General features: G+C 52.2%; 1 protein-coding gene across 1 annotated transcript in view; it reads right to left on the bottom strand.

Annotated features, from left to right (window-relative positions):
- Positions 1 to 12169, bottom strand: part of Adamts2 (ADAM metallopeptidase with thrombospondin type 1 motif 2) — a 157857-nt gene that overhangs the window by 27623 nt on the left and 118065 nt on the right. The window contains exon 6 of the mRNA XM_042688831.1: positions 7362 to 7445. Coding sequence (XP_042544765.1) covers positions 7362 to 7445 — 84 coding nt within the window. The remainder of the gene's footprint in view (positions 1 to 7361; positions 7446 to 12169) is intronic.

Raw genomic sequence — 12169 nt, 5'->3', positions numbered from 1 at the left:
CTTCCGCTCAATCTCCTCTCAGGCTTTCCCTCTTGGCTCACCCTAGACCCCGCTACACGGTGCCTTTTCTGAGATGCATCTACAGTGGACTCACCCCCCCCACCCCCCACCCCCCACCCCGCAGGGGATGCCTGCAACCATAGATAGTATTGAGTTCCCAGCCACACACAGTCCTAGCACAAACTTTCACCATTTCACTTCAGCGTATCTGCGTTAGCAGCACCGATACCCCTCTGGGTCTGATGCCACGATTCAATAAGACGATGGCTAACGGAATACCAGCCTTGGAGGCTCAAGGCAAGCACAAAGTTAACCTAATGGGTGGGTGGTGCATACCGTATGGATACACTGCACAAAGCAGAAGATCGGATTCCCAAGTGAGAGGGTGTGGGTCGGGTGTGAGAGTTCATCGTGCTACCCGAGCAACATGGAACCTAAAACCTACCAACTGCTTGTTTCTGGAATCTTCCATTTACCATTTCCAGAGCGCAGCTGCCTGTGGGTAATTGAAACTGGATAAAGGGGGATTACGGTGTTGCTTCTCTCACCTTGGGCTTCAGCCTCTCCTCCATCCCTGAAGGCATCTGACTCCTGCCCTGACCATTCTGCACTGGATTCTCTAGAACAGTCTTCTCTCCCTTGGAATTGTGGGGGGTGGGAATACCTGAAATGAATCTCTTGGGCCACCAAATTCCTAAGGAATAACACCCCAGGATCTGCAAGGGGCTGATCCACAGACCAGCAGTTCCTGGGGGGTTGGGGAGTGGGGGCGGGGGAGGATCCGGATTATTCCTGAGCATATTTCCATCCCCTGGGGCTGGGTGGTGGCCACAGGGACCATCTCCCAAGGGAATGAGGGCCCTTGAGTCCTGGGACCAAACTCTTTCGCTTTATGAACAGCTTCCCTCACCAACCGGAGCCCTGAGCTGAGTGGTCACAGACCCATCCCCCCTCTTCCCCCACCAGAGTGGGGTCTGCCAACACCCCTAGCTGGGTATAGTGACTAACAGGTCCTGTTTCCTTTTGGCTCCTGGCCATACAAGACACCTGACCTCTGACTTTGCTGAATTGTAAACACCTTAAAGCTCACGGACCCCAGTCTCTGTCCCAGGCGTGGCCCACTTCAGTGTGCCTTAGAGCCAGTTTGCCCTGTCACTCAACAACTGTTTACTGAGCAAGCAAGCCTGGCCTCTGCTCTGGACACAGCACTGAAAGAGACCAGCCGTGGGATGGGTCTGTTTGCTCGACATGTATTTTTATAGGAGGAGAGGGAAGAAGGGGGTGGAGAGAGGGAAGGAGGCAGGAAAATGTGCTCGCTGGGCAAGTGGAGGCTGGGGTGGGAAGAGAAGGGTGTACCTCATCGGCAGGACTAGAGAAACTTCCAGAGAAGGGGACTGGCTCAACACGCAGGATCTGATGATCTCACTAACAAGAGCCACATCAACTCACAACACTCATTAGAAGCCATGCTTGGGAGTACAGGGAGATCCCACCTCAAATAAATGTTATAGTCACCATCATCTCCCTACTTTCCTACTCTCCCACGGCGGGAAAGAGGTGGAGATGGCAGCAGAAGTCACTCTTTCCTCTGTGGGACAGAGGCAAAGGAAGAGCAGGGCTCCCAGGGGGCCACCAGGTGGCGCTGCTGCAGCAACAATGCAGTGACAGACTGAGGGAAGGGGTGGGGGGTGGAGACTGGGCCTGGCCTGGATGTTCCTAGGGCCCAGCTGCAGCTCCCAGCAGTGATTGGTCAACAGGGTCTCTCTAGGGCCCAGACATAGCCCCTGGGAGCCTCACCTTAAATAAACCAATTAAAACCTGTGCAAAAATTAAAAAAAAAAAAGTTCTGTGGCAATCAGTGCTCCCTGACACTCCTCTTGTTTGCGCTGGAATGAGCTGAATTATTTATGTTCTTTCCTCTATCAGTCAAGGAGACAGGAACATGACATCGCCAGCCTCCAGCCCTGGTCGTCCTGGAGCGGCACTCTGCAACAGTACAGCTGTGTCTGCCACATGTCACGTGCCCAATACACCGACCATGGCAGGTGGCTCATCTGGGCAAGCAGAGGGCCTGAGACCCGGGGACATGGTTCGAAATCTGTCATGTGTTCTGTGTTCTGGAACAAGTTACCTCGTTGTTCTGGGCTCCCCAGATGCAAACTAAGATGCAATCAAGGTGAGTCTTTCATCTATAACAGTGCGGTATGTGTGTGTGGGGGGGGGGGAAGTACACAGTCCACAAATGCTCCCTGTCTTCTGTGACAATGACAATAAGATAAACCAGTCTCCAGCCTGATATGCATGCCTGTAATCCCAGCACTCAGGAGGCTGAGGCAGGTAGGATCATGAGAGTTTGAGGTCAGCCTGGATTCCATAGGGAAACTCTATCTCAAACTCACTCTTTCTCCAAAAGCTGGACTAGTCCACAGTGGGAGAGGGGAGCTGGCCCGCTCACCAGAGCTGGCCTGCACCCCCACGGTTCATGCTCCAAGGGAGATCCATCTCAAGACACCTCAGACCAACAGGCATAAAATGGGATGGCGTGCAAAGGCACTGGGGCTGGCTGAGGTGATCAGCAGGTATGTCTCCGTCTTGGCCTTGCTAATGTTGAGACACAGACAATCCTCGGTAGAGAGGGTTATGCTGCATATTGTAGGGTATTCAGCAGTTTCCCTGCCCAGAACTTTCCAGAAGCCAGTAGCATCCCCTCCCTTAGTTGTGAACAATAAACAGTGTGTGGCTGTCAGGTAGAGATGACAACTGTCACTATGTTATCCTTCCTAAATCTCAGGGGACATATGTCCACACCCTCAGGTGATACCTGAAGCATTGGGTGCTGCCAAACCCCTTGGATACCATGTGTTTCCCTGCATACCTAGGGTAAAAGTGTAATCTATCAATTAGGCCCAGAGAGAGAGAGAGAGAGAGAGAGAGAGAGAAACAACACAATAATAAAATAGATTCAATAAAACAAAAAAAATCCTGCCAGACACCAGTGGCTCACACCTGTAATCCTAGCCACTCAGGAGGCTGAGATCTGAGGACTGAGGTTCAAAGCCAGCCTGGGCAGAAAAGTCTGTGAAACTCTTATCTCCAATTAACCACTAGAAAACCAGAAGTGGCGCTGTGGTTCAAGTGGTAGAGTGCTTGCCTTGAGCTAAAGAGCTGAGGGATAGCGCCCAGGCACAGAGTTCAAGACCCAGGACGGACAAAAAAAAAATCCTACATGGGCTGGGAAAGTGGCTCAGTGGTAGAGCGCTTGCCTTGAACTGAAGAGCTGAGGGACAGCGCCCAGGCCCAGAGTTCAGGCCCCACCACCGGATCCCCCCCCAAAAAAATCCCACGTAAGATTTATGAATCTTTTCTCCCCCTCCCCTTTTTTCCTCTCTTCCTTCCTTCTCCCCCCCTGTCTTGTGAAGAGAAGAACCAGGCACCCGGTGACTCCCATCTAGCCACTCTGGAAACTGAGATCTTGGAGGATCCCAGTTTGAGGCCAGCCTAGGCAGAAAAAGTTCATGGGTCTCCATCTCCAAAATAACCCAGCTGGAGGCATGGTTGGAGTGGTCAAGCACCAGCGTGGTCAAGCACTCTACCACTTGAGCCACAGCGCCACTTCTGGTTTTCTAGTGGTTAATTGGAGATAAGAGTTTCACAGACTTTTCTGCCCAGGCTGGCTTTGGACCTCAATCCCCAGATCTCAGCCTCCTGAGTGGCTAGGATTACAGGTGTGAGCAAACAAGCTGAGTGAATGACAGGTCCTGAGTTCAAATCCCAGTATCCAACAAAGAGGGGATGGGGGGAGGTTAATACTACTCTTGGATGATGATGCCTCCATAGGTCTGGAATGAATACCAGTGACAGCGCGGTCGGGCTCCACGAGTCTGTGGTCTGCTGTGTTCTCTTGGCGAATGTGGCAAGAGTTACCTCGAGGCCGGGTTCTTCTACCATCAACCCAGCTCAGAGAGCTCAAATCTCATGACAGGCTTCTTAGAACTCCAGGAAGAGTCACTTCTGTGCTGGGACTCTCATGGCAGGAAACACGTTTTATTTCCTGCACCGTCTCCCGGAATCCTGGGAAGTTGAGTCTAGAGAAAGCCACCTACTAGAAGAGGTGTCCGCACCAACTGCCCCGGGCCAGGGCTGGCCTCAGTGCAGGGCCTCCTGCGTTGGTCTCTGAAGGTTGTCCAAATTCCAGCAGTAGTGACAAGTAGGGGGTCATGAAGACAGAGCCTGCCCCCTCCCGTGTGTACATTCACACCTGCCCAGGTTAAGAGTCCTGTGGAAGGCCATTTGCCCTTCCCTCATGAGGGGGATACAGAGGCACCTCTGTGGGGAATGAGCCTCCCCCAATCAGCCGGCCTCTAGATCTAGACCTCCCAGCCTCCAGTCCATCCATCTGATAACAACTACCCAGATGGAGGTATTTGTGTCAGAGCAGCCCCAATGGATGAGGACACTTCGCAGGGGGGGCAGTGTGGCACCCTGAGAAGTTCAGGCCAGGAGGTTGGCCAAGAAGAACTGGGGACTGACCATCATACCTGACTCCAATCAGGTTGGGAATTGGACGTACGGAGGCCTCCAGGGGCTGCCGCTGGGTGTGTGTGTGTGTGTGTGTGTGTGTGTGTGTGTGTGTGTGTGTGTGTGTGTGTGTGTGTGTGTGTGTGTGTGTGTGTGTGTGTGTGTGTGTGTGTGTGTGTGTGTGTGTGTGTGTGTGTGTGTGTGCTGAGCACCTCTCTTCTCCCATCCTCTAAGATTCTCCCAAGTCAGAACTCTCTCAGCTCACGTGAACAAAATCCGACCAGCTCTCCAACCTTTGTTTTCACCTGGCCTCGCATGACAAGACACCTTTCTGTCCCTCTCTGACCCTGAGTCTCTGCTACCCATTTGCTTTGATTTCCATCATCCTAGGGAATATTTAAAAAATGAGAACAGTCGAGTTCACTTTGGTACCTTCTCCAAAAAAAAAAAAAAAAAAAAAATCAATTGAAAAGCCAGTTGCTATGCAACCCTCCAATGTTTCCGATGCTCTGCTCCCGGGCTGGTGGCATATTGTATAAAATAAGATAATCTCTTTTCTTCTGCTTTTTTTTTTTTTTTTTTAAAGAAATGGAGAAAAATGTTGTTTGAGGGAAAACTTGAGCTAACTCAGAGGCTTCTCATAAGCCAGAAGACAAATAACATGTCACTCATGTACCTGTTACCAATTTTATCCCTGCTGGAGTGTGTGGGTCCTAGGGACAGGGGAGGGATGGGAATTGTGGGAGAGGGCGTCTATTTCTGTCACAATTAGGAATGGACAGTACAATCTGAGGAACTGGGCCACTTTCTGGCCACGTCAAGGTCACCGCCCTTCATCTCCCTGCGGGACCCCCCCCCCCCCCCACACACAAGTCTTTCTTCCTGGTTACACCCACCGGGAATCTGCCGCCCTTAAATTCCTTCAGACAGGTTCTCACTCCTCCATAGGAAATCTGAGATCTCCACAGACCACCTCCTCCATATTATTCATCTTGGCTGTCCCCAGACTCCCTTCTAGAAGCTTCGGCTCTGCTTTTCCTCTCACCGGCCACGAAGAGCCCATTCACTAAGGAATGCTGGACCTGTCTCCCCTGAGGTATCTGCTGGGGTGTCACTAATCTGGCCACCCTGACTCAGGGTCACACCCTACTTCCTCTTGACCCTACTTCCTCTTGTCTCCTCCATGACGCTGACAGTAGAATCTCATTCCTTGCTTGCACACTTGAGGAACGCAAGGTCCTCTTGGTTCAGGCCTAGGCCCAGGCAGAACAGAGAAACCAGAGCATCTGCTTAAGAACCAAGGCCCTCACCCTGGCTGGCTGCTCCAGGGGTTCTAGGCTCCCCTCTCCATCTACGATATCCTCAAGGATTCCAAAAGCATAGGCCCTCCTAGAAGTTGAGCTATGCAAAATAGAGTACAGAAACGTGAAACTTTCAGACACAAAAGCAACTGGAGAAAGTGGGGCTTGAACTCTAGGCCTGGGCACTGTTCCTCAGCTTTTCAGCTCAAGGTTAGCACTCTACCCCTTGGGCCACAGTGCCGTTTCCTGTTTTCTGGTGGTTTGCTGGAGATACAGAGTTTCACTGTCTTTCCTGCCTGTGCTGGATTTGAGCTGCGATCCTCAGATCTCAGCCTCCTGAGTAGCTAGGATTACAGGCGTGTTTTTTTTTTTTTTTAATGAAATTTTATGGAATTTAGTCATTAAAAAAAAAAGAACAGGGATTTATTTATTTATTTATTTTTGGTGCTGGTCCTGGGACTTGAATTCAGGGCCTGGATGCTGTCCCTGAGCTTTTGTGCTCAAGGCTAGCACTCTACCCCTTGAGCTCCACTGCTGGCTTTTACATGGTTACTTGGAAAGAAGTCTCATAGATTTTTCCTACCCAAGCTGGCTTTAAACAGTGAACCTCAGATCTCAACTTCCTAAGTAGCTAGGACAACATGCAAGAGCCACCGGCACCCACTGAAGAAACTTAAAAAAAAATATGGCTTGTGCGTTGTCACCGTTGCCTTTTCTAATATTTGATTGGAAATTGGTCTGCAGTAGGTTAGAAATGGGGTCCGGGAGAGAGGGGTTCTTTGGACCTTGGCATTTACCTTCCACTAACTGCCCCTTTCCTGTGTCAGCTGAGCCCCAGTGTGTGAGCAGCTTCCCTCTGCCCTGTCCTCCTTTCCCATAGATACTGCTGCTCAGCGCAGCTCCGAACTGCACTGGCTGAATCAAGCAGAGCCCACAGCCAGGCACAGAACCCCTGCTCCAATGTGGATCTAAAATGACCATATTACCTGCAGCGGTTCCTGAGAAAAGGAAAAGGAAATGGCTCTTGGAAGGCCAGCTCCACACCTTGACTGCAAAGGACCAGCTAGTTAAGAAGCCATCCTCTGCTAAGTATGGCAGACAGAGAGGATGCAGAGCTTCTCTGGTAAACAATGAATCCTACACAATTGCTCATTCCTCCCCTCTGGTCATGGAACTTGAACTCAGAGCCTGGGTGCTGTCTCTGAGCTTTTCTGCTCAACACTAGGGTTCTACTGCGTGAGCTGCAGCCCCACTTCCAGTTTTCTGGTGGTTCATTGGAGATGAGAGTCTCACGGATTTTCTTGCCCAAGCTGGCTTTGAACCGTGATCTTCATATCTCGGCCATCCTGAGTAGCTAGGATTACAGGCGTGAGCCACCGCACCCACAAACTGATGGCATCTTTATATGTGTTGAAGAACAATAAACAAGAAGTCAAGGGGAAGAGCCACAGGGCATGGAGGTGGCTCCGGTGCACAGAACCACAGATGTGTGTGTGGTGTGCAGCGTTGCCGGCAGGGCCTGGTTTTGGGAGGCTCACTCACCTTTGCATGGCTCAGCAGGATAATCCGCACCAGAACGACATTAATGTGGGCGCCCAAAGACTCGTCGTGATAGATTTCATTGACCTAAAAGACAACCGGGAAGGAATGACGCTTCAATTAAACCAGCTTCAATTAAACACCCCCCTGCCCAACTTGTTCCCTGGTCCATGCTTTTACAAACCTGACAGGACCCTTAGCTTCTTGCTGATCTTTCTCTTGATCATCCTCCTCTGGCCCTCACCTTTGTGGCCATCACCCCCTGTCTGAGTAGCTAGGATTATAGGCACGAACCACTACTGATATCACAGAAGGTCTCCGTTCTGCTCCCATAGGTGTGACTCTGCCATTTGTGTCCCTTGTATCTCAGTGTTATTTTATTTTTAGGGGCTTTTAAAGAAAAACTAAACATGACTCGGAGCAGGTGTCCACTGGCTTCTCCAGATGTCCGTGAGGTCCATGGTAACAAATTTTTTTTTTTAAAGTGCTCCCATCCTGCTACACCTCCACCACACAGCCTGTCCAGCACATGGGCCAGGTGAACCCTGGGCTTGGAGCTACCCTGAGGCTTCCTTGCTTCAATTTCTCCCCACCCCCTCACTCTGTCCAAATGAGGACACGGAGAGGAAAATGACCATCTGTAAATGCAAAAGGTCCTCCCCCCATCCCCAGGGGGGAAAACAAATTAGCTGGCAACCTTGATCTTGGAATTCCCAGTTTCAGAAATGTGTGAAGGAAACTTCTGTTACATAAACTCCCCTGCCTGGTGGTATTTGCTGATTCCAGTCCAAGCAATTAGAACCAGGCCTGAGCCTGAGATTGGATGTTATGGTTTGGATCTCAGCCTATAGCACCATTGGGAAGGTGATGAAGCCCTCAGAAGGCGGGGCTTAGCGGGAGGAAGTTAGGTCTTTAGGGGTGGGCAGCCCTAGCCACTTCCCATCAGCAGCCATGAGGTAAGCAGCTCTTCTTTCCTCAGCATGGGAGGCCCAAAGCAACAGAGTCCGGTGGAACACGGATTGGACCCGGAAGCCAAACAAGGGGCAGGTGTTTGGTCACAGCCATGGAAGCCGTGACCTAGGGCTTAGCTTTGATCTAAGTGTTCCTGTGTGGAAGAGCTTGGATCTGTCCCTCTCTGTCCCAAAGCCACTGCCTCCTTCCTCTGCCTCAGACCCTCCATAGCTTCCCAGTGCCCTCTCCAAGCCAGTCCTGGATGGCTTCTCCATCTCCCACTTTAGTTTCTCTCCAGCAGGGAACCCTGACTTTGGACGACTCCTGATGGCCAGGCTCAGTCGCTCTGCTCTGTGGGCCTTCCTTCAAAGCCCGTAGACTCTTCTCCTGCCATTGCGCAATGGCTCATGCCTGGAATTCCCACACTCCCTTCTCCAGGCCCCAAATTCCTTAAATGTCTGGAGAGCACTCGAAGACAGAAAGCAGTAGTAGTGAAAATGTTTCGAAGGAGGAAGGCATTTACTCCTGATTTAGACCCTCTCTATTCCAGAGACTTCTTCTGGCACTTGGGAGTAAAACTGTAATGCCTTTCCAGGACCTCAAAGCAAGGAAGAGCTAGCCTTGCTGCCTCTTCTAGGCTCTTCTCTGCCTAGTGGGCCTATCCCTACCTCAGGGCCTTTGCACTTGCCTTACCTCCCCTATCCCCAGCAAAATCTACCCCAGAGTAGGTGATCATTTTGGAATTATTGGATGAATGGATGAATGAGTGAATGAATGACTTTGGAGGGTTTTAAAGGTCAGCATGGGCCTGCCTTTCCTGGTAACAAAAACGTTTCTAGTTATGTTTTCTGTCCCCCACTCCCAGCATCCCTCTGCCCTCCTGCCCTGCCCTTCCACAGGGCCTATGCACTGGGGAGAAGCTGCCGTCCTCGGCCCAGACAGCAGGGGGAAGGGACGCGCAAAGACAACGTCCTTGAGCCTGTCTGAGAAATTGATCCTGGAATCTTTAAACCTTGGGGAAAAGGTTCAAAGCCGCAGCCCTTCTCGGTGCATGTGGGAGCGAGGCCAAGGACTCAGGCGTGGGGGGAAACACATTGTAATTCGCCTTTCGCTTATGCAAAGATGCAGCCAAGATTCTGCTGCAGAATAGACAATAAGCAAGGAGGAGGCTCAGCCTGACAATGGAAAAGTTTGCCTTGCTGCTGGCCCTGTGCCAGTGGGGGGGGGGGGAGAGGGGGAGAGGGGGCACGAATGCCAGCCCCGGGAGGGAGTGACCTAAGGCAGCTGGGCAGGGGGTTTCCCCCTCTGCCAAAGTCAGGAAAATGGGTGCAGATGAGACCCTAGTACGGGGGACCTGGGGTTCCATGCTGGGGGATGCTGTGGGTCTGGCTGGTTATAGGGGATGTGTGTGTGTGTGTGTATGTGTGTGTGTGTGTGTGTGTGTGTGTAGCAGCTGGTACGGTCCCCTGGGAGAGAATGCCCGCCCTTCTAGAAAGGCTTGCTCTCTTGACTGAGCACTGGACAATGAGAGGCAACCCCCAGCTAATCAGCCAGGCTAGGGAGAGAGGATCTTCCCTGAAGACCCCCCCCCCCGAAAGAAATGGCGCTGAGGGTCCTGAGGATGCTTGCACTGGAAACATTTGCTGAGAGTGAGAGAAGCTGATGGAACAAACAGAAAGGAAAAGGAAAAGGACTGAGGGTATGGCACAAGAGGAAAAGCACCTTGCTTAGCGAATGCAAAAGCCCAAAAAAGGGAGTGTGTGTGTGGTGGTGGTGGGGGATTTATTGAGCACCTACTATGTGCCGACCTGTTGTGAGGTATTACGCCTGGACAAATGAGATAGGCAGACCCTCTCTGGTTTGAAAACTTAAGAGACGGTGTCTTTGTGTGAACCCCTAGAGCTTCGAAGACGCGTCACTCGACTGTCACTCAACTCAGGGAGTAGCCCGAGAGGGACCCTCAGAGATGGAGAACGAGGAGGGGGTGACAGCACAAGCGCGCGTGTTGCCGCCGCTTTCCTGACTCGCTGTCACATCCTCGCTGGAATCCACACGGGAGACGAGCTCCCGGGCTACCTCAAGCTGTCACGGAGCCCCGGCCTCCTGGTCCATCCTCTGGGGACTCTCCCTCTTGTTCTGACAACTGTCAGCTCCCCAGGGGACGGAATGCCAAGGACTGACAGCTCCCAGGCTTGTGCACATCAGCTGTCAGGAGCCTTCACTGAGGAGCAAGGAAGACGGGGAGAAGCCAGGGGACAGATGTCCATAAGAAGAGACAGAAGCAAAATTGGCCTGTGGCCCCCATTTCAGAATGTTCCAGCATCTCTGGTCCATGGGCCACCCATGAGCTCCACGAGGAGGCTCACAGCTCACCACATTGGGCAAGTCTGTACGGAGTGGCTCAGACCTGTCATCCTAGCCTGACAGGAGGCTGAGACTTGAGGATCGAGGTTAGAAGCCAGCCCAAGCTCCAGCCCAGCCAGGAAAGTCTGTGAAACTCTTATCTCCAAAAAAGAAAAAAAAAAAGAAAGAAAGAGAAGAGAAGAAAAGGAAAAGGTCAGGGACAGTGCTCAGGCCCCAGGACTGGTACAACAACAACGAAAGAGAGGCTAAACACATAGTAGACGGAGAGGTCCCTGGGTATGGCGAGGGACTGCAGGGAGGAGGGGAGAGGCCAGAGAGGGTGGAGATGAGAATGTGCCTGCCCATCCCCCACCTACTCGGGTCCCACCTGCCTGGCCCTGCCACAGGCCTCTGTCCAACCTCTCTGAGCCTGGCTGGCCACGCCCAGAAAGGGAGCCTTGCTAGGCCACCAGGCAATACAGAGACATCCTGATCTCTCTCCCTGCAGAGCGCATACAACAACCCGACCCGCATCAGTTTCTCCTTTCTGGGGATGTGTGCTCTCAGTAATCCAAGGGCTTTACCCCAGCCCTCAATTTCTCCAGAGAGAAATTTCTACATTGTTAGATGCCAAGCCAACCTCATCTCCTTCCTTCCCTTCCTCAAAATCCTCAACTCCAGCCAGGTCTGAACCATGTTAGCGGGAGATGCCACCGGACCTTTGCACATGCTTTCCTGCCACCCAGGACCCTCTGTGGGAGGCAGCCGCAGTAGCCCTCATCTGAAGAGCTTCCCCTGAGCCAGGTACCCCAATCACCCTTCCCTTGTGAGATCAGCAGGTGATAGAAGTGAATTATTGTCCTCACCCTGCTTCCCTCCCTCCCCCCCCCTGCATCCACCCTTGCCTGAACAGGACCCCAGAATGGGGTTATGTGAACCAGGGGTTCTGAGGGACAGCTCACAGTTTCAGAAGGCCCCTCTAGGTACCCAGCACCTGTCAGGCCCTTCTCTGATGCTTACAGAAACCTCTAGACATGGCATTAACCACCTCTCCCTGGGCACAGCAGCATGTCAGAGCAGGCAATTGCCTCTGGTCTTCTAGGCTGGAAGAAATCATGGGTCACTTACAGGCCAGACTCATCCTGAGGCTGGCTGCGCGCTCATTCACCTGGGCAGCGTGGGGTTCATTTCAATTTGTGGCCCGCATGGAGAAATAATTAGATTTCCCATGGAAATTGGATTTCCATCTTTTCTTTTCTGGCACCGGCGGGGCCTTGCTTAGTCCTACAAGACCACAAGTGGGCACGGAGCACCGCAGAACCTCTTGGGGGGGGTGGCCTCTCCTGATGCCCTAGTTGGAGCCAATCTCTAGAGTCCGAATACCACCCCCCCCCCCGTGTTCACTGCCTTCTGGCTCCCATCAGCACCTGAGCTGAATGCAATGCCAGATACACACACACACACAAACACACAGCATTGGCCCCCACATTTGTATCTCCTGGTGACACATGGAGGAA

Source organism: Dipodomys spectabilis, unplaced genomic scaffold (assembly GCF_019054845.1).
Source record: "Dipodomys spectabilis isolate Male_0828 unplaced genomic scaffold, ASM1905484v1 ptg000119l, whole genome shotgun sequence".
Taxonomy (NCBI): Eukaryota; Metazoa; Chordata; class Mammalia; order Rodentia; family Heteromyidae; genus Dipodomys; species Dipodomys spectabilis.
This window is presented reverse-complemented; position numbering and strand designations above follow the sequence as displayed.